The 22,968-nt window shown below is 39.8% G+C and overlaps 2 protein-coding genes across 4 annotated transcripts; one reads left to right on the top strand and one right to left on the bottom strand.

The window, feature by feature from the left end:
- Positions 1–4,625: 4,625 nt before the first annotated feature.
- Positions 4,626–7,528, bottom strand: LOC129724627 (BAG domain-containing protein Samui). Of its 2 annotated transcripts, none has more exons than XM_055679675.1 (2): positions 7,043–7,528; positions 4,626–6,813 (listed from the first exon to the last, which is right to left on the bottom strand). In XM_055679675.1, the coding sequence occupies exon 2, from the start codon at positions 6,799–6,801 to the stop codon at positions 5,902–5,904; it is 900 nt and encodes a 299-aa protein (XP_055535650.1). In that variant the 5' UTR covers positions 6,802–6,813; positions 7,043–7,528; the 3' UTR covers positions 4,626–5,901. The 2 variants fall into 2 exon arrangements, with proteins under 2 accessions (XP_055535650.1, XP_055535651.1); XM_055679676.1 differs by lacking the exon at positions 7,043–7,528 and adding an exon at positions 6,911–7,004.
- A 9,085-nt stretch (positions 7,529–16,613) lies between these two features.
- Positions 16,614–22,291, top strand: LOC129721299 (zinc finger protein 628-like). 2 transcript variants are annotated; one of them, XM_055673725.1, is made up of 4 exons: positions 16,614–16,895; positions 18,735–18,852; positions 19,292–20,677; positions 20,750–22,291. In XM_055673725.1, the coding sequence occupies exons 1-4, from the start codon at positions 16,861–16,863 to the stop codon at positions 21,755–21,757; spliced, it is 2,547 nt and encodes an 848-aa protein (XP_055529700.1). In that variant the 5' UTR covers positions 16,614–16,860; the 3' UTR covers positions 21,758–22,291. The 2 variants fall into 2 exon arrangements, with proteins under 2 accessions (XP_055529700.1, XP_055529699.1); XM_055673724.1 differs by lacking the exon at positions 16,614–16,895 and adding an exon at positions 18,244–18,612.
- The last annotated feature ends 677 nt before the right edge of the window (positions 22,292–22,968 follow it).

The following is a 22,968-nucleotide window of genomic DNA, read 5'->3' as shown; positions in this document are numbered from 1 at the left end:
TTAATTCTACGCGAAACTGTTTCTCATCACGTTGTTGAATTTGCAACAGCAGCATGCTGCAGCAGTGTTGCTGGAAAAATTCAATGTTGAGCCGTTCGTCAGACATTCGATCAGAACTTTTTGAATAACTTTTTCTACAAATTTTGTAGCGCCTTACAGTCTTCAGAAGAATTATTCCCAGGTAAATTTCCTATAGATATCATGTATTGGTATATTTTTTGGAGCCAACTGGAAATTTCTAGAGAATAAGTTTTTAAAAAGTGGATTTTCCCTTGTAAAATCGTATGGAAACTTTAAAAATCGGGCGCAAATCAGGCGTTCCACCGATCGATCAGAGAAGTTACACAGTTGTTACAGGACCCATAAGGAACACGAAAAGTGCATGGGAGCTAATATTTATTTTTTGTCCCACCCTAGTGCACATTTACTGATGCCCCAAGACGTGGTGGAAAACCCGGGCCTGTTGATCCCACAAAAAGGTGAAGGAATACTACAAGCGGCATCCTTCAGTATCAGTACGAGATGTGGCGAGAAAGCTTGGAACCTCGGCGAGTAACGTTATGCGTGCCAAGGGAAGAATGGGTCTGCAGACCTGTCGGAAGCAGAAGCAACCAAAATTAAATCCAAAACAAGCTGAATCTGTGAAACTGAGAGCTCGGAAGCTTTATGACAAACTTCTGACCAAAAAAATGGGGTGTGTTATCATGGATGACGAAACCTACAAAAAACTGGACTATAAGACTCTGCCAGGACCGCAATTTTATACATCACCGAAGGGAAAGGATGTCCCTGGACCAGTGAAAGACATTTACACCGAAAAATTCGGCAAGAAGGTAATGGTTAGGCAGGTTATTTGTGAATGTGGGAAAATATCTCGTCCATTCATTACGAATGAAACAATGAATGGTAAAATTTTTTTGAAAGAGTGTTTGCAGAAAAGGTTGTTACCCATGGTTAAGCAGCATAACAATCCTCCAATCTTACTACTACATTACTCTAAGGATGCACTAGGGTGGTATAAAACAAATATTGTCACATGTGTCCCAAAAGAGATGAATCCTCCAAACTGCCCTGAAATTCGCCCTATTGAAACTTTTTGGGCTTTGACCAAGGCAAAGCTGAGGAAATATGTCAAACCAGCGGACAATGTTGAAAAATTTAAAAAAGATTGACTTAAAGTGGTAAAAATGGTCGGAAAACACACTGTGCAAAAGCTTATGAGTAGTGTTAAGAGAAAAGTTAGAGAACTCGCGTATGCTACGAAAAATAATCCCAACTTGAATTGAAACTGGAAAGAAAACACTTATTATCTATATTTCAGAATAAAATGACCCGAAAAATTCTGTATATTTTGTTTTATTCAAGAAAGAAGATGTATTTATAATTTTCGGAACAGTCTATACTAGAATTCGTAAACCAGAATAACTTCTACCTCCCAGAACAGTTCGGGTTTAGACAGGGTCACTCCACCGTTCACCAACTGACTAGAGTTACTCAGATCCTTAGGCGGAACAAGTCCGTTAGTAAAACATCTGCTATGGCATTGTTGGACATCGAAAAAGCGTTCGACAATGTCTGGCATGATGGCCTGGCGTTTAAGCTGCAGCGATTCAACTTCCCGATCTTCCTCGTGTAGATCATCAAGAATTATCTGTCGAATAGATCATTCCAGGTCTTCCTCAACAACATTCCCTCTGATTCGTTCAACGTAAATGCTGGGGTCCCACAGGGAAGCCTTCTTGGTCCCATCCTGTTCAACATATTTACCTCAGATGCTCCTCCCCTTCCGGGTGGTGGCATCCTGTCAATGTTTGCAGACGACACTGCCATTATCTACAAAGGTCGAGTGATTAGAGCTTTGACGCGTAGATTACAAGAGGGTCTGGATGTTTTGTCCGACTATTTCAACAGCTGGAAGATCTGCATCAATGCAGCTAAGACCTAAGCTATTTTATTCCCGCATTCAAAATCAACTAGACTTGTTCCATTTGCCAATGTGAGAATTCATCTCAATAACACTCCCATCCAATGGTCGAGTGAGGTTGTCTATCTTGGTCTCTCCCTGGACCAAAAACTTCTATTTCGTTCACACGTAAAGAAAACTGTTACCAAGTGCAACATACTGACCAAATCCCTCTATCTTCTCATTAATAGGAAATCCACTCTTTCCCTCACTAACAAGCTTGCCGTCCACAAGCAAATAATTTTACCGGTCATAGAGTACGCTTTACCTGTCTGGGAGGGCTGCGCTAAAACCCACCATCTTAAACTTCAGATTGTTCAGAATAAAATATTACGTATGATACTAAACACCCCTCCGAGGACACGAAATTCTGAGATCCATCGCCTGGCTGGTCTTCAGGTGCTGGAAGAACGGAGAACAACATCGGTGACTAGGTTCAGAGAGTCCTGCGCCAGGTCACCTCACCAGATCATTCGTGAGCTGGTACCTTAGTTTTAGGTTAATTTCGAGTTAGTTATTCGTAGTTAAGTAGGTTATGAAAATTTATTCTCTATTAAAAACAAGTCCTATAAAGGAAGAACTGTAAAATTCTACACAAATGATGTAAATCTATAGCAATAAGTAACCAGCAAACCTCAGAATAAAGATGCAGAGCCTTGAAAGGCTTAACAATTATTATGTAAACCATATGTAATCATATAAAAACATGAATAAATATACTTTGAGTTAAAAAAAAAGTGGAGTTTTGCAGTTTTGTTTTAACCATCGTTCTGTAAGCATCAGCAGTAGGAAGTAGAAGAAAATAAAAGTAGTTAAGAAATATCAACTGTGTTCAACTCTGCTATAGTTTTTCGTCCTCGGCAAGGAGCAAAGTCAAATCCCAGTTCTTTTCAGAGCTTCCAAGAATTGATTGATTGACGCTTGCTCCCTTTGCTCGTTCCACCGAATACAGTTCACTTTGCTATAGCAAGAGTTCTTCCCAGACCGAACAGTAACCATAAAAAACATGGTATTTTTACTGTAACCTTGCAAACGGTTTTTGTTATTACCATGTTTTAACAATGTTTTTTGTTGTTTAATCTACCACCGACAATAATTTTACCATAAAAAACATTGCCAGTAACTTCTAAATGTATGGGAAAAGTGCCTGGAAAAATGCTGTTAAGATACATAACAACCCATGGTTTCATGGTAAAAATCAATAACAATGTTTTTTATTGTTCTGGACAATGATATTTAATGTAGAAATGATGTATTTATAATGAAAAACATAGTTAAATTATGGTAAAATTATGTACAATTACAGCAACTCTTAAGGTGTTTCTGATGTTGTTTTTGTTCGGGTATACGATGACGGAGCAAATGACAGGGAACTTCTTTGTGTTGTTTGGAGGTACCCAGGTTCGGATTTAAGGGGGCGAAGGGGGCAAATGCCCCACTCGGGGGCCCCCGAGTCCTAGGCCAGACGTGAGGACAGAGTGGTGACCTTTTTTTTGCTCGCCACCTTCCAGCGAAGCGTCATTTCAAAATTAAAATTTTCTAACCTCTATTTTTTTTAAGAATAGAGGCCCCCACGACAATATCTGCCCCGGGTCTCCCACCACCTAAATCCGGCCTGGAGGCACCTTTCGGCGACCTGGCTGATTGTTGGTGCGCGTTTCGGGCATGTTTTTACTGGTTGCTTTGTGGGCAGCGCCACAGCTGGCGCACACCGAATCGGTGGTCTTCATCAGTTGGTAGGCATCAGGGGCTTGCGTTTGGCCACATTTAATTCAGCGGTGGGCTATATAGCAATGTTTAATCACGTATCTAAACACCAGGCAGTTAGAGCATTGGATGACGTCACAATGCACTGGTTTGTGATTCTCCCAGGCTACAATGATGTGGAAAAGTATTCGAATGGACTGCAGATCCGCCAGGCACGTTGAACTTTTCTCTAAGTTTACGAGGTACAGTTCGTTACGGTATTTCCGGGTCCTGTTGTGATGCGTCATCTTGTGGATCTGGACTAGCGTGAGTCTCTTTGCCTCCAGTTCCTCACCGCACTGGTACTCTTCTGCAACGCTCTCAGTCTATGAAACAGGATGCGGGAGAATCTTGGAAGCAAAATAAGGAAGTGTTATGCCTTTATAATTGCTGTAATCGAGTCGATAGCTCTTTTCATTGACTGGACGAATAAGTCCGCCCAATCAGTCCACTGATAGTTCATCTTCGGCAGTTAACAACTGCTCACTGCCAGCTTTGAAACAGACCTAATCCAAGCTTGGTGGATCCACAGCTTGTCCACCCTTCTCTATTTCTCTCCGGTTTCAGTCGCTCGCTCCTCTTCGCCGTTCAACAACACCTGAAAGTTGCTTCCAACGCATAGCCACCAAAGTCGCATCGGTTATTAGGTTCCTTCAAGACTTCAGTTTCAGCAGGTCAATAAATTCATTGGGAAAGAAGATTGTCGTAAACTCATAGTTTATATTGAAAAAAAAAAAAAAGATTTAAGATTTGGAAACGTCCCTAGAGACATATTAAAAAGTACATCAGTCGATGAGCTAGTTCAGCATTTTTCAATAAAGAATAACTTCAGTATTTTTTTCTTATTTATCTCTTTTTCTCTAGATTCATTTTTTTAACAGATAAACTTTCGAAGAAATTCAGCAACAAGAAAAGATTATTGTTCACTAAAACTAAATGTGAGTTTTTTTATTATGTTTTACGCTTACCTTTTTCAAGTCAATTATTTTGATTATATTATTGTATTAATTTATTCTTTCTCTAGATGGCCTATCTCTCTACGTTGTATGCATTACCCTAGAACAATTTGAACGAAGTCTGAGTCCGTAAATGATGGGTCTTGACATCTTAACTGATGGCAATCACAAACGAAGCGGAAGGAAGTTATGAGACGAACAAAATAAATAGTACATTTTCCTATAGGTGCATTGGTTTAGCTGGGTAGCATGTTTGTATAAATTCGCTGCGAGTACTCAGTCACAACTTGCTCGTATTCTTCTGAATTTAGAATTTTAAATTAGTTATTTATGAATGAATTCAAGTAAATATTCTGGTAGTGCATCGCGAAGTGTCATACAACAAAGGTATTGAATATTCGGAATAAATTGTGAAAAATATTGTTTGAAAACTGAACGCAATTAAAAGTCAATTGAATGTAAAAGATAGTATTTTGGTATCCGACCATCACTGCAATCTTTGAGATATTATAGTATGACATCATTAACATGCAGAGTAACTACAGTATATTTAGAGCCTCTCTTTTGGTTTATTCTTGCACTGCAAAAGACACTGGATGCACTGTTTGAAATATACTGCGGTTTTCCAAACTTAAACTATGATCGAAGACAAAAACTTCGAATGTTTATAATCGAAGGCGAAAAAATTCTAGTCGTCACAAAAAAAAATTGAAAATTCATTGTACAGGAATGAGCTCGACAACCCGTCTCTTTATATACACGCTTTTTTAAATAAATTCCTTAAAAACGGACAAATTCACAAATCTGAACCACTGAGTTACAGAGAATACAAAAAGAACTAAAATTTACACATTAAATATGAAACTACGAAAGAAGCTGCAAACTTACTTGAACAATACTTTCACTGGTCGAACACATTTCGAAAGCAAACCGATGAATCATATGTTTTGTTAGTAAATTTGTCTATGAATTTGAAAAATAAACCTGTTTCGTAAACATTCACACATCCTTGCATATCTATCGTTCATTATTTACGTCAGCTGTAATTTTTTTTCTTGCTTTTGATTTCTTTTTTTTTAGCATTAACTGGTCATGTCGATATTGTTTGGGTATGCTGCCGATTCGATTACCTTATAAAATGCGTGTTCAAGGTAACCGACTTTGGAACGAAAAAGACAACCGGCGAAAGTATCACCTCGAAGAACAAAACCCTAGATAGCAATAGTTCCGAATATCTTACTGCTGCTGCAGCCCCTGTTGACTAGATTGGTTGGACGAAGAATGGGACAGCGAAGCACCGGAACCAGTCCGATCTGTCGTCCCATTAGGCACCTTTTCGTTGCTATTAGTTCGCTCGACGCCGGCTTCCGCTTTGGCTTCCAGGACGGCAATACAGTGGTTTATACTCTTGATAGCTTCTTTACGAGCGGATTTGATTTGCGGCTGATCCTCGGCGTCAATCGAGTCCAGCTTCAGAAGATTCTGTGTCAGCATTTCGTCCAAATAGATGTAGGTTTTGTCCCGTTTACCTTCCTTTCCACCCTGAAACCGTTCAACTTGATCAAAAATGGCCAGCACATCTCGCTGGATCTTTTGAATTTTGCTAATCGGATCATTGGCGGCTGGTTGGGTTGGCGCTGGTGGCGGTTTTGGCTGTGAATCTGTCTGATCTTGGGCAGCGGATGCTTGCTGTTTAGCTTCCTGTTCCTGCTGCGGTTGCTGTTGAAAGCATTGAGGCGAAGGCATTTGTCGTGGCTGAGAAGAGCCACGAGAGGGCGGTTGTTGTGAAAGAGGCACTGTTGTCGCGGTAAATCCACCATCGGTAAAGATAGGAACTTGTCTAGCCGGGGATGACTCTCTGGCTGGGCTGCTCTTGTTGAAAAACGTTGAATTTGGAAATGTTCGTACTGGGAAGTCTCGGGTACGGTCAAATATAGATCCATGTTTAAAAAAATCACTGGTATTGTGAGACGGCATCTCCATCGGTGGTGGTTCCGGCATTGAGCTGGTAGATGAATTGTTACTTGGCTGACTCTCCGGAATCTTATTCACCAACGGCTCCGATCGTCCTTCGACGAAAATCGGAATATGCCGCACCGTTGGCTGAGATTGTTGTGGCTGTTCCTGTTGCGACATCGAAACGGTGATCTAAGAAAGCATGGAAAAAATATTCCGTCAGTCAAAATCGATACCATTTTAGAAGACCTTGAAATTTTTGTCCCCAGTACTAGGGATTACTCATTACTTATTGCGGTGCCTATTGCACCGTATTTTGACAGTTCGTATTACTACAGGAAACTACACTGACGAAACAATGCAACCGCTCGATATTTCCAGTGTTACGAAAGCTAAAAAAAGCTTGTCAAGAAAAACCCACCTTCTTTTTCCGTCAGATTTTCCTTCTTGGTTCGTTTTATTTTCCGAACACAACCTTCAGCGCTCTTCGCTCGTTCGACGTGTGTTTGAATTTCGCACTTCCTCGCACGGGGTTTCCGCACCAGCTGCTCCAACACTAGCGTTGCTTCTCCTCACACACTCGCTCACAAATGCGCACCTCACCCCCACACGACAGCGAGCGAGAGGTGACGAGTTTGTTCTAGAACTGCTTCGCTTAGTTCCTCGTTTAAACCACTGGTCAAAACTGCTGTCCGATTTCAACAAATTTTCGCACCTATAACACCAGTAAGTCGACACTTGAACCCGTGCTATCACTCGTTCCGGTAAGCACAAGTATCGCGAACAAATCAGACCTGGGTAATTATGAATTTAGACCGCACTAATCGACTTTAGAAACAGCAGGACTTTCGCGAAAAGCTGCTAATCGCGGCTGACGGATGAAAATTATGCGACCGAGCAGAAAGACATTTGACAGCTGCCTGCAATGCAGCTTCCTTGCCAAGCAGGCGAAATAGACGCATGTCAGGCCAATTTCAGGGTTGTGCTCACGTGCAGCATATACTTTTCTGGCCAAACTTGTAAAAAAGCGAAAAAGCTATAGTGCGAAAAAAATTTATTTAATTTTACTATTAGTTGATCCAGTTGACCATGCTGCAAAAACCTGAGAGAGAGAGGCGCCAGCTGGCTTTGTTTTTATGCTCACGAATGTCATCGTGAACCAGACAAGAAATGTCATGGATGAAATGAAATATGGATGAAATGAAATATGGAGAGTATCTTGGATGAAATGAAATATGGAGAGTATCGTAGTCGATGTAAATTAATCCGGCATTTATTTTCTCAAGATAATTTTTGAAATTAATATTTCTGAAAGATAAATTATTTCTGTTCTATTTTTCGCCTTGGTTTATTTCCAGTCTAATTTAGTTGTAAATGTGATAATTTTTTTGCTTTGGTGATTTAAGCGTTTTTACGAAAGCTCTCACTTTATCAAAGGCCTGCATATCAATATTTTAACCAACGTCGCTCAACCATAAATTTGGAATTAAAATACTGCATAGTTTATTTTTAATTTACAGGTAAATATGAACTTTCACTATGTAATCAATATTTACTGTATTCCTATTTATTATTTGAAATTGAAGGTGAAGTTAATATCTCTTAACATATATTGAAAACTATGTTGGAGTTTTCTTTAGTAGAATAATATATACAACCATCTCCTAACATGATGTAGAAATTCCAATAAGCCCAATGTATGAACAATAATAATAATGACACCCACAGTATAGATGTAAAACTCATATAGGCGGGATCTCACTAAGCAATGATGGCACAGTTGATATCGGAAACAATCTGCCTAAGCTTTTATTTTTACCTCGAAGGCACTGTTTAAAAGCACTTGCATCAACCACCCAAAAACAATAACACATTGCTGGTGCCTGTCACTGTGAAATTGAAATTCTTTTGAATTCGTAACATTTATTTGCCTGAAGAGCATTGCGCGGACCAACCGCCTCTCACGTCACTGAATTCTATCCACCGCGTTAAAATAATAATAAATTAAATAATGGATCAATCGAATGTCGATGAAAAAAAAGTAGACAAATCCCATTGCAACCTAACCTTAGTTCACAGAGGATTATCAGAACTACTAATTCTTAATTGCACGGACGGAAACTGAATCCATGAATTTACTTTCGCTACATCAAAAATAAATTATAATATTCAACCGATCTGACAATCATCTCAAGTTTGAACATATTTTTGAATAATATCATCATCAAAACGAGAGACAGATGCGCACGCTGACTTGATTGAAACTATTGTGAAATATTTTTCTTGCACAAAAACAAAAAACGAAGTAGACGAAAACAAAATTGAACTGTCATTGAGCTGGCGCCTCTCTCTCAGGCAAAAACTATCGACACAGGCCACACAGACACACAGATGTTCATGTAACAAAATTGATCGAAAATTTCGTGTAAATTTTCGAACAGAAATTTAATTTATCTCGGCAAACTTCCCAACGACGAACATTCAGCAAATATTGTGCATGCAGAGAAAAATCGGAAGCGACGAGTCGCTCACCTGACAAGGATTTTCCAGCGAATTCAACAACAACAACAATTGATTCAACATAAAATGTCCCGAAATGTGCCATTGTAATGTTTTCTAATAGTTTCGAATGTATTCTAGTCGCAAAACTATGTCAATTTAATCAAAGAACATTAAAACTGCATCGTACTGTGCGAGAAATAATCATACAAAATGACATCGCTGGAAATCTTCGCGTCGCTGGACTCACCAGCGAATTGCAGAGTAGTGCTGCAGCGACAATATATCGATCTACCGTAAGTGTGTGGTATTGGCAAAATAAAGACAACCGACAGATAAATTATATTGCAACTATAACGTGTCCGTCTAGTTCCCTATTACACGAATGTTTTTCTTGCTGTTCACCTTTTTTTTGGCGATCACACCTTCTATTTTGTATGGAGAAAGCGTCATTACGCCGTGTGGGTAACTGGGCCTTTATTCCCATGTCGACGATATCATGTGTAGAGCTCTCCATTTGATTCTGTATTGGTGTGATGCATTAGTGTTAGTGAGATAGTTTTCTTTGTTAGCTGTAAGAATTTTTTGTTAACTGTAAGAATCTCGAACAAAAAACAAATAAACAGAGATGAATTCTACGCACAATATCTCAGATTGCAATGGTGCTAATGTTCAGTTTTGCTTGGAGAACTCTAGGGTTGTATATAACATTCGGTATGCGATACACATATTTTGCAGTGCACAACCGCTTTATTGAGAGTTTACTTATCTTCGCACGAAGGCTGTCGGTAAGGTGCCGAGCAGTGTTTATTTTACTCCTTAGGCCTTTGCCATAGTAGACGCGAAAAGCGACGCGAACCGATTCGTCCGGCCGTCAGTTAATGTCCACCTCTACTTACTGCTGTACATAAACCGACGGCCGGACGAATCGGCTCGCGCCACTTTTCGCGTCTACTATGGCAAAGGATAGCTTCTTCTTCTCACAGCCTTTTTCAACAGCCGTCACACGACATCCTTCATAGGCAAATTAAAAAAGAGAGGGAAAATGTCTCCAGTCGATTCGGGCTGTTATCGAAACACGCTGTTTGTGTAGTGCGGGCACGAACGTCTGAATAAAAAACAGCTTCTTCTCTTTTCTGCATTCGCAATCCCGAAGACTTGGATTTGGAGGATAATAATACCGAATCGACACAAGGAGTACATTTTTCGTTTCCTCTTGTGATACTCTGTTGCCAATATGTTCTCAATGTGACTACCGGACTGCTAGCGCGGATAGGTGTCACGAACAAATAACAACAGAAAACATATCTGTTTAGAAACAACGCAACCGCTGACTTTTCACTGACTGACGATAACTATTAAATTGACGAAAAGGCTTTAGAATAACTCATTCCTATTTAAGCTCTCGTCCAAGCAAGACTTATTTTTAACTAATTAATAAAACTTAATTGTTCTTGAGTTCCCGTCTCATCTTTACTCTTTGTCGGTTGGGAATCACCGGGTTACACTGTTTATTTATGTTTACGAAGTAGAATAACTTGCGAACGATTGATTGATCGATTTTAGCACATTTTCTCCAATTTCACGTAAAACTTTATACAAAATGAAACTTGCAGATATTAGTTGTGTCCCGAGGGGTGAGACAGTGATTTGTCTGTGATGTCCTTACGGTCCTTAGGGAAGTAAAGAAGAAAGTGTGACAACCGTTGTTGCCAGAGACCGAGTTTACCTCTGCATCTCTAACGACTATAACGGGATATGAGGTACTTTTTATCACGGTGGTCAGTAATGGATTTTTATACTTCATCTTTCCCTCTACACGCCTATTTTTATAGACACTACTACCACTTATATAAGACATATGGGATATCGTGTACCAGAAAAAACGCCAGTGTTACGTATGTCTTATGTATGTGCTACTACTCTTCTTTACCAAGCCTCGTTTAGTTACCCTGAAAAGTATCGGCAATTATAACCGCCTTTCGCTTATCGAAGCGGACTCTGTAACCGTGAGGCCACGAGCTAGTTGTTAGAATTTACTAAAAACTGATGCGCCACAAGAAAACGTGCTTTGAAAAAATGTAAGTCATTAATTTGTGTTTTTTTTTGACGTGGGACTACGTCTTTGTTTACAATACTGGGATGCATTCTGTAAAATTGGGAATGAAACTGGCAAATGTTGCGTCAGATTTCAAACGTTAATAACAGCATAACCACATGATGAATAACAATAACCAATATGTTGTTCGATAGATAAAATGTGTAACAATTTTATAATACGCTATTTATCATTATTATTTCACTGCTCAACGGTGAAAATTGTTAAAAAGTTACAGGAAAGTTTACGCGAACAATGAACCAATTACATGCGAGCATTCCTTGCACAGACGACGTAAATGGACACCATCCGTTTTCCGTGATATTCTCTGTATCAATATCGATATAAAAATTGACAGAGTCTCCCCGTCCCAATAGGTCAATTTATTTTTGCTTCCATGAGCTTAGACTAATTTGATGTCTCGAAGGTAAAAGTTTTCCGAAGAGTTTGAAACAATCCTCATTCTTGAACAATTTCTAAACCTGCTTTCAGAACCTAATAAAAACTGATGTCTTGAAAGAAAACATGCCGGTAAAAGCAGTACCAGTACCAGTGGAGTAAAGAACCGCAGATCTCTCGTCATCTATGATTAGCGGTACTCTTCTGCTCGTACATTTCAGCGGTACACTTCTATTCATACTGCAGCGGTACTATTCGTATTGCAGTGGTACACTTTTGTTCGTACATTTCTATACGTGTGCAATCGAGGAAAAACTGCAATGTTGCTGTTGATGGTGATTGAAAGTCTCATAAATATGATTACCATAAATTACTCAACAAGAATTGTAAATTTTTGCAACGGATATTTATTTAATTTTATCTTCGATATTCGATATAGTGTCGAAAGAGTAAATTCCTAAATATATACATTTATAGAAGAGTAAGAGACTGCGAATGCTTGTGAATTTTTTGTTTTATTTACTAAGATTCACTCAGAATCTCTTTTTTCATTTCAAAATTGTTAGATGATAGATTATTATTCTAAGCTTTACCATAATAAACGTATATTAGCTGTCTTCGTAATACAGCGAAAGTTGTTATAGGCAAATGAAAAAAATTGTCAAGCAAAAAAACAAAAATGTAATTGTAGATTGCTACGATTTTTGGCTGGAACTTGTTAATAATTTTGTTTAAAATATCTTCTTTTGTTTGCCAATTAATGAACCTTTGTAAGACAAAACCATTCATTATGATAACGTAAGTATTATTGGATTTGGTTTTTGAGAATATAGAGTTAATTCTGACTTTGACCCATTACGAGAAATTCTTGGTGCTTCTCCAACAAGCAGGACATGCTTGTGCCTTGTCAAATACATGTTTTTTGCACAAAAAAATACTACAGGCATAACATCGTCAGATATAAACGATATTCTTTCGAGTGTTGTTGACTAAATTTCAAAAATAATTTCCAGGGGAGGCTGAAAAAAAAAGTACAGCTGCTGAGCAAACACATTGATTCTGTCTGCAGACTCTGTCAATTCTGTAACAAAAAATCCCCTAATTACAGTGTTTAGTCCCACGTCACCATTTCATACAACCCTAGGGCTGTATACCTTGTAGTATTTGTTTCTGTTTGCATTTTTGTAATTCAATTACATCAATTACATAATAATTGAATGCGAACGAACCGAGATATCTAATAAGGAAGCAAAATTATGTTGACTCAATCTTACAATGAGATATTGTCGCTGCAGCACTACTCTGCAATTCGCTGGTGACTCCAGCGACGCGAAGATTTCTAGCGATGTCACTTTGTATGATTATTTCTCGCACAGTACAATCGCATACATAAGACATACGTAACACTGGCGTTTTTTTCTGGTACACCCTGTCCAACTGCTCGATAAATAATGAACATAATGAATTTTCTTTTTCTCGGCTTTATCGACCTCCAGAGAAAATCCCATAAGGAACTGTCAAAAAGTTATTTACAAGATCAATGCAGCATGTTTCGAGTAGGAACGAGACAAATGCAGGGCTGCGCAGCTACACTGCCTTCAAAAACAACTCAAACAGTGATTTTATTCAGAGCGTGGTACCATTCGAGTAGTTCATTTTGTACCAACTTTTTTGGAAGATTTCTTCCTGAGTGTTACGTATGTCTTATGTATGAGGTACAATGCAGTTTTAATGTTCTTTGATTAAATTGACATAGTTTTGCGATAGAAAACAATCAAAACTATTAGAAAATATTACAGTCGCATATTTCGGGACATTTTATGTTGAATCAAAAACTACATTATATTAAAATACTACGAAATTCGCTGGATAATCCTTGTCAGACGAGCGACTCGTCACTTCCGTTTTTTCTCTGCATTCACAATAGTTCATGGGCTACAATATCCCGCAGCTATTAAAAAAGCAACAGTACTTTGACGACAAAACTAAAATATTATATACTTACGGCTACCTTGACTTTCGGACTGAAGATGCGTGGCATCAAACCTGTCTAGTGAATAAATTTACCGAGGGGTGGTTTCTGGTAGCTAAAAATCGTTGTAATGACAGCTTCGTAGTACATAAATATCTTTTTTAAGCCGTATTTAACGTTTGAACATAACGAAAATTTCACTTCGATTGAAACTATAAAAAATTGACCCAGCGAAATTGAAGGTTTTGAACTACACCTTTCCATTTTTGATTACTTTTTTAAGGTATAGGAATAATTAAATTATGCAGAAAAAAAAAGATTTTTTTAATGAGTGTTTAATTTTTCTATATATTCGGCATTTGCTTGTTTTTCCCAACCCTATGGCATCGCGTCACGTTTCAAGGGCTAACATCTCAACATATGTGTATACGAAAAAGCATTTCATCACCACTTTTCATACATCTTTATCTGACAGCTGACAGCGGCGCTGACGACAGCTCCTTAGAGGCGCGCTGGGTTTGTGTTCGACATATTTTGGACTACGGTTTCAGTTCGAACCCACCGTTGTCCCATAATGTCACATGTTATTTTTGGGTCATGAAAAGATGGCGTCGTTTCATAGACCTGATTTTTCTTTTGTTGCGCATGAACGAGTGTAGTTATTTTTCTGATAAATGACACTATTTTTTGTAAATGACCGTCATTTGCGGTTCAACACAAAGAGAACTGTGCTCAGTATTCGGATTGTAACTTCAACAGTCATGAATTGGCTTACACACTTAAAACTGGATCTTATGCTCGGCTAAAAAAACATCCGAGTTCATTCGGCAACTTTGGATTCAACCGATATTTCAGCATAAAAACGCCGGTTGCCGAAAGTCGTCAAATCGTTTTGCCGATACTTCGCCAAATAAACAAAGCTTGACGAGTCTCGTCCCTTTTTTTTCGAATTTACCGTTAAACTGATGCCGAGATCAGCAAAAACATTACTGGGATCTCGGCACGAGTTTTAATCGTTGCCGTATTTCGGCAATACAGCTGTCGTTCTAATGAACAAGTTGCCGCTATTTTTCTTAGTGCAAATTTATGCGTGTTACGGGCGAGCAAACTGGAAGCAGATTAAAGTATGGTTGAAATTTGTGCGAACTACATGTGTTTACAATATGTTAACCGAAAAAATGTAGTACAGATTCGTGAGAAGTGCGGCTGGAAGTCTAAAAAGGTGGGGTTTGAAATAGTGTAAATGCAATATCATTATATTTGTTTCAAGGATAAGCGTTAGACTAAATGTTTTGCTCACCCAAGCAGCACACATTGATGCAATGCAGCAAATGCAACTCCCAATGTAGCATTCACAGATTGTATTTATTCGCATCTTTTTACTTTTATTACTTGTATGCTTTTATTACTTGTTACTTTTATTCAACTTGTATGTAACCGAAAAAGCGCAAGAGGTGAAGCCTATATGCAACTAACAATGCTATGTAAAATCATCATCAGCATCGATTACGGCTGCAGCATAGGAGAAAAAGAGAGGAGAACCAAAATATAATTTTGTTTACCTTTACTCTCATTGCTCTTCGGTAGTTGTGTCGCGAAGATTCATCTGACTACGCATATTATAGAAAATCTGAATCATTCAAATTTATTGGAATTTTTCCTGATAGTTATGCAATTTTACTTGCGATTGAAAATTTACCGTGCAGAAAATGTTTTTACTTCGTAATTATTCACGCGCATCTTATGAAGCGTTTTAAACTAAATTTTATGATTCAAGCTCGCCAATTTATAAACCAAGTTCATAAGTGTAAAGTTCAAACTATAAACAAAAATCGTTCAAAAAACCATGCTCGATGAACATGCAGTGTTTCAAATGCAAAATATAAGATACCGAACCATATTTCCAACAATAACCATGTATCATTAATTTATATTAAATATGTCTGTTTACTGTGTGGCATTTTTAGCAAATACATTGTTCAACACGATGTTGCTATACATTTTCATCACAAGGTTGCATTCCTTGAAAGGAAACATCTGTGAAACAACAATACGCAATATCATGTGACATTATCGTTATTCAAAAGCGTCATGAATTATGCAGTTGGAAGTAGATTGCAGGAAACTACTAAGCAACTTTGAGTGTTGAATCACGAGATGGATACACATAAAAAACGCAATGTTGCTCAATTCTTTTAAATTCCATTAAAGCAACCGAAAAAGTTTCTTGAAACGTTAATAAAGGCTTAAAAAAAAACAAATATTAACTAGTATCATTTCAAAATATGTTGCAGGTGCTGCTTGGGTCAATGCCCCACATGCGACCAAGATAAAGACAAACATTCAAAACTCGATATGAATAAATTTTATTATTTATCAAAACTCATCGAGCCTATAGTTTTGAAAGAAAACTATCGAATTTTAAGCGAAATTATTCTTTGCGATTGGATTCCACTGAAAAAAAAAACGGCTCTTTACTGTGCCGAGCATTCAGCTTACATAACCGAAAAGTCGTTAGACTGGTTGCCGCCTAACGGCTGAATTTACCGAGAGTGCGGTCAAATGCGTACCGCGATTTTCGGCATAAAATGACATCTGTCAAATATTGGTTTTCCGAGATTCTCGGTAAAAGAAATTTAGCCGAGATGGTTACCGAGCACTCGGCTGTCCGAATCTCGGCACAAACGATGCCGAGATTCGGCGAAATTTCTTAAGTGTATCCACCTCACGCAAATTTAAAAAGAAACGAACAACCAGCCGTTTAAAAAAATAGCCTTATAGCATTTTACTTGCGGTAGAACAGTAGGGCCAATAATAATGATAAATAAATAGGTTTCTGCTAAAAGTTTGTTGAATACCACTTTCGTGAAGCCAACCCTATTTCGATATTTTTGAACGAGTTGAATTGTGGTGTGTAGGGACTGAACAATCATTGGAACGAACACAAACGCTTCATTCTGAAGTCAGTTGTCAAATACATTGAACGAAACCAATACCAACACACTGCAAACCTGTGCACAAGAGATGAGTCCATTTCCATTCAAAAGTCGTTTCGTACCAGAAGTTAGCAGCAGCAGCAGTGCCAGCCGTCAGAATTTTAGAAAAATTGAGTTTTAATTGTGAATGTAACCCAATCTAAATAGTTGCAGTAAGTTTCAAAATGTAAATAATGATTGTGTCCGCGGCTGGCAAGTGAAGTTTTTATGAAACAGAGTAAACAGCAAGCAATTTGTTCACAATTTTGGACGACGACATTTGGCAAGCAAGAAGCATGGAACAATCGGAGCTGCAAAGGAATCTGGCGATGTGAGTATCATCTCATCTTTCATCTGCTCGTTGTTGAAAATCCAGCGGAGAGGTTTTTTTTATCTATTCTGATGATTGCTAGAGCCCCTGGTTGTTTGCTCGATGGATGATGGAGGTAATTGTAGTTTCCATTTTTTTTCGGCTTTACGCATTACCACAATGTGGCCTGGTTGGTCTGCGAGAAGTGTTAGCTAAGCACCACCACACAGAACCAATCCAGCTAGCGATGAGTTTGCCCTGCTTCGCAGCAGAAAGCCACCACCAATAGAACAACACACTGGCAAAACCCTGCCCTGTAGGAAAATAGCTTCTGGCATTGGTATTGGTTTTTTATTGTGTATGAATTCATCAGCGACAGAGTGTTATTGAAGATAGGAAAAGAGGCAGAGGGTCACAGTAAGAACTTGAATGAGAAGAGAAGATACATACATCACAAAAGACTCTGCTGCGCTGCACAAAGGCGGCTCGAGTTTGCTTCTTATTGTTATTGATATTGTGCTTGTGCTCCGGCGGGGTACAGTGGGGCTGACTATTGTACTGTTGATACTGCGTGTAACGTGAGCGGCTAACTATCGAGTTTGCTGTTGTTTTCCTATAACATTCTCGCAAGTATTAGTTATCAGTATGTATCATATCGGCGTATTGATAAATAACCTGTTCTTGCTGTCATCATTGTACAGTAGATATGTTTCGGTATCAGGAAGTGATGAGGCCGACAATGGTAATATTGTTTCTGCTCATTGATGCTCTTACCCCATCACCCTTCTCACATTGGCTATTTGCGCTTGAACATTTTTGGGCATCGCTTGTATTCGCAGCAGCTCACAGCGAACCGCGGCGCAATGGCAGTCGTGACCGTTGTTGTTTTAACTTTTTTTTCTTCTACCAATGCTGCTTTTCTTTTGTTCACTCTGGTCTGCCTGCTAAACCGTCACCGCATAGTGGGACCAATCTGAAACAAAATGGTCAATTTTTGCAGCATAAAGTTTTCGCAGAAGTTTACTTGTGCCCTTTGGTGTCTGTTAAAACAGTTGTTAAAATTATTGTGACTCGTCGAATTCACTGTTTATAAAAAGAACAATTGTCTCATATGATATTTGATTGATTTTGCTACAAAAGCGGCTTAGTTTTATTTAAATTAATTTAAACACAGAAATTTTAACACACTGTTAGAAACTTTTGAAACAAAAAAAGATGCTAAAGATCATTTTGTGAAACTGGTTGACCGTCTCTCTTCAGATTGTTCCCACTGTTCATCGTTTCGATTGTGTGCGTGCTTGTGTTTGTTTTTCTGTGAGCACAACGTAACGTAGGCAGGCAAGCAGGCAGGCCGGAGGGTTCTTCTGTTCAAGCTGTATTCGATTGGTTTGCTGCGCTCGCACAGGCGTTTGCCTCCTCGTTTGGTCTACTAAAACGCGAACACGTTCGCAATGTATATTGGTTCGTATTGCGCTGACCGGTTCGACGATGAAGGAGTGAGCGAGACCTCGTCTGTAGACTGGTTGAAGCAAGACAGTGTTATCTATTGTTCTCGCCGGGGTGTCTTCGAGTGGTCGATAATGGGCGCGCGAGGGTGGGAGGATGCAACGCGACGGTAGGCGATGTGCAGAACAATGGGTTGCTGCTGCTGCGCGTTCAATGAAAACTAGATGGAATGTTCGCGATTGGGATGTTTTTTTTATTGTTGTCTGAGTTGGAAAGCGATGCTATTGATTGAGTAAGCGCAGGATCGATCGTATGATTTGATTTAGCTTCTTTTTCGTTCATCCACTGTTACTGAAATAAAACTGGTTTCCTTATGCAACCGATGATAATGTTTACACTTTGCTGTTCTTTCAGTCATCCAAAAAAGTTCTGTCGCCTGTGTCTAAGCAAAGACGAAAAACTGGTCAAAATACTCGAACATGAACCGGACGACACACTGGTGCAACAAGTTTATGAATGTACTACCGTGAAGGTGAGTAATCTTTTTCAACTATTACAATAATTACAATTAAGGTTCAATAGAGGGTCTACTCGTGACCTCGTCTAAAAGTTGGCTAACGTCCTCTAGTGTTTTGTAGTTTAAGTAAACGAAAAAAGGAAATTTTGACTGATTTTTATAACTTTTGTAACTATTTTGTTTGTACTGTAATTATATTGTAACTTTTTCGAATATGTTTGAGAAAAATGCATTTTAATTTTTGAACTCAAACTGTTTCAGTGCAATTTTTTATGAAAAAATAAAAAAAAATCAAATAAAATATTCAAACAATTACTGAAAAACTGTGAAATCATAATTCTGTAAATCTTACAATTTGCCGAGTTTGTTTGATAAAAAAAACTAACTTTTTTAAACTGTCGATCTACTGATTGACTCAAACAACCTAATTTCTAATTTGCTCCGTCTCTTTCAGATCACGCTAAAAGCTACCTATCCAGATGCAATTTGTGCAATGTGCGACCATAAAATGATTGAATACCGAACATTTCGCCGCATGTGTATCGAAACTGATGCCACGCTGCGGAAGCTTATCGATGGTGACGAAGTGGCCACAGAGAAAGAAGTAACTGCAACCAAACCCGAAGAGCAACCGGCAGACTCACTCGAGTTGATCGACTCTAGTGATATCAAAGATCTGCAATTGCAGTTATATGGATCGTCCGATGAAACCACTCTCAGCCAAGGTGAATTTAGCCAGCAACCGGATAAAACTGCTGCCGCAACGGTTGAAGATTCTGTGGGCAGTGAACGTTCAAGCTCTGCCACGCAGTTGCCTGAAAGCACCGATGTTACCTCGACCGATAGCGTTAAGGCAACTGTTGATGCTGCCGGTGACGATACAGAGCAAACCCCCAACAGGTCATCTGTAGCACAAACCCCAACCGTAACACCAATCAGAACGCCAACTATTAGCGTGAAACCGATATCAAGTTTGGCATCGTCTTCTTCGTCCCCAGCAACGGCATCGGCCGCAGTATCCCCGCTGCCGGCTGTTGACACTACAAAGCAAAGCATTGACGAAATTTTAGCAATAGCAAATGGCCACAGGGAAACTGATAAACAGAGTGTCCCAGCGACTGTTGGCGCCGATGGCCGACTGGAGTGCGTCATTTGCTCACGACCTTTCCGTAATACGTACACTTTGAAGCGGCACATGAATCTGCACACCGAGCAAAACTTGTACACCTGCGAATATTGTGGCAAGAAATTCAACGATCGTTCCAACTGGAAAATACATCTTCGTGCCCACACCGGTGAAAGCCTGCTCAGATGTGCCGTTTGTTTCAAAACATTTATATCTCCGTCGACGCTGAAGTACCACCTGCGGGCGCATCGAAAACTGCAGATCTACGAATGTCGGCTATGTGTCGAAGCATGCGAAACCTACGAAGCACTGGCGGCACACGTCGTCATAAAACATAGCGACATTCGCCCGGAAGACCTTGCCAAGACGGCTGACGATGCATTACTCGCTGGAGACTTTTTGAAAATCGAAATGGACGCCGAAGATAGCATGCTGGCTGCCGGTATTGCGGATCAGGAAGACACACCCGAAGTCTCACCAGCACCACCTCCACTGATACGGGCTCCTGTTCCGTTGACTCCAGCTGAGGGCCCTCCGCCAGTGGCAAAGACTTCGGAAGAATCTGGAGTTTCACTTGAAGTGCAAATCAAGGAAGAATTGCCCGATGTTGATGACATTGAAATCAAACAAGAACCGTTAGAGGACGATACCCTGGATCCAGATCCCGATGGACGGATCCAACTGAGTTCGATGCTTCCAGCCGAACCGGAAGAGGTGAGTTGTTCAAGTAGCATGTGTTGAATGTGTTCAGTTTAGTTAATCCTTATCTTCCCTCCCCACCAACAGGAGACGCCACCTGTCATTCTCTTCCGTTGTGATTATTGCATGAAAATTTTCAAATACTTGTACGAGCTGCGTGTACACATGAAGCTTCACAACGGTACCAAGGCGTTGGCCAAAACGTCGGAAAAGAAATCAGACGAAAGTTCATCGACTGCTGCCAGCGCGGGCAAGAAGCGGACCCGCACATTGCCCGTTGTTGTACAACCGGAATCACCGGCAACGAAGAAAGTTCGTCATCCATCGATCGACGAGGATGTCGGAGAGCTGGCCAACGCGCCCCTGCCGGAGCATAAGTGCAGCAAGTGCGACAAATGTTTCCGCACCGAAGAACTGCTCAAGGTGCACATCGAGACTCACAAAGCGGACGAGGACATAACGCAAGCCCGAAGCTGCAAGGTTTGCTTTAAAACATTCAAATGCGAGCTAAATCTGGTATCGCATATGCGCAAGCATCACCCTTACGAGACCTTCATGTCCGAGCAGCAGCTGCAGGCACTAGACGAAAAGCCCCCATCACCGGACAGCAGCAGCAACGATGGCAATCAGTCACAAGCAGAATCGCAAGAGTCACCTGCAGGTTCAACAACCGAGGCAGGAGCGACTACAGCAACCGAACGAAAGTGTGAAATATGCGCCCTCAGTTTTCAGTGTGCCTTCAAACTGGAGAAGCACGTATTGACCCACTTCCAGAACAACGAAGCAGTTGCGTTCGTGCCATCGGCCGATCGGCCTTACAAGTGTACCGAGTGCCATAAGCGGTTCAAGCGGAAGGACTATCTGCTGATTCACATCCGCACGCACACTGGCGAACGGCGCCATAAGTGCGACATGTGCTCCAGCGCGTTCGTTCATCCGTCGAATCTGATCACACACCGCAAGCTGCACTCAAACGAGCGACCATTCAAGTGTGATCTTTGTCCGGCTGCCTTTAAACTGTTTGCCGGACTGAAGATCCACCGGAAACGGTGTGCACTAAAGTATCTGCAGGAGAACTGTGTCACGTTGACGTAGAGAGTAGGGCGTTCTAAGTAAAGTATGTTTGACATATAAGTTGTTGGTGTATAACACACCTGCTTCCAAAATCTGTATTTTCTAGTTTTTTTTTTCTGTTTGAATCGGTTCGTGAGTTTAGTTCTTTTCTGTTTAGTAGGATATGTGATGTGTTTTTTTTTTGCGGTCAAACATCAATTTTAGCCGATAGGTTTAAAAATATTTCAAACGTAACATGTTTACAATACCTGTTTGTCTCGCAGCGAATAACATATTTTCCTTCTAGTTTTACGTTCGTAAAGTTAAGGCTAGCGTTTTTTGTAACAGCTTTGTGCATTGTAAGCCAGAGATATAACAGAGATTCCGTTCGTATGTGTTTGCATGATAGGCGCAGAGATGCGATAGGTATATGTGAAAATATATGCATATATAAAATTTATAGTATATGAATAACTAATACAAACTCATTGTAATGGCAATTTCACTGTCAAGCAATCCGCTAATTTTTACGTTTTTGTATTCAGTTTAGAATCCAATAAAGTTGATAATATTTTAGACGGCGTTTGTTACATTTTCAATTGATCACTTCACTTATTTTTTTTTTGCTCTCGGAGCAAACTGAGGATTTTATACATTGGTACGAAATATAAAAAATCATTCTTATATTTGGTCTGATTAATTTGAACGTTCGATACGGCATAAACAAGTTTCTTAATTGATGAACACAGCGTTCTAAACTAGTGTGTGGTTTTATTGTCTAACAGAGTTGGGCTATGTACTGTGATGGGATTCCAGTGATTGCTCAAGCTTTTAGTATCCTTCCTGCAGTCCAAAACTCAACTGTCAATCTTGGAATGGACTAGAGTCCAATGGCTGCGTGAAGATGTCAGCTAATTGATCTCTGGTTTCAACGGCATCCACTTGAGTTCGTCACCAAATTTCTAGCCATTTCTCTATTGTCTTCAAATTTAGTGACTGGTACTTCCGGATCTTCGACATACATGTCCTCAAGGATTCCAACGGAAGCCCTATCTACAGTGGCAGCACCCAGAGCAACCAATGCACATACTCAGATTCACATAGCGACTGTAGTTAGTTTCTTGCTGCACCATGACACTGTAGGGTTCTTAAGTTGGTGATCCTTCTCGTTGCAGTTAAAGACTGTTTTTGTTGCCGTATTAGCAGCGTTGCTTACGACGACTTTTGCCACTTGCGCCTACTTTTGAAGAGTT

Source organism: Wyeomyia smithii, chromosome 2, assembly GCF_029784165.1.
Source record: "Wyeomyia smithii strain HCP4-BCI-WySm-NY-G18 chromosome 2, ASM2978416v1, whole genome shotgun sequence".
NCBI lineage: Eukaryota > Metazoa > Arthropoda > Insecta > Diptera > Culicidae > Wyeomyia > Wyeomyia smithii.
The sequence above is the reverse complement of the archived record's forward strand: the minus strand, read 5'-3'. Positions and strand labels throughout refer to the sequence as shown.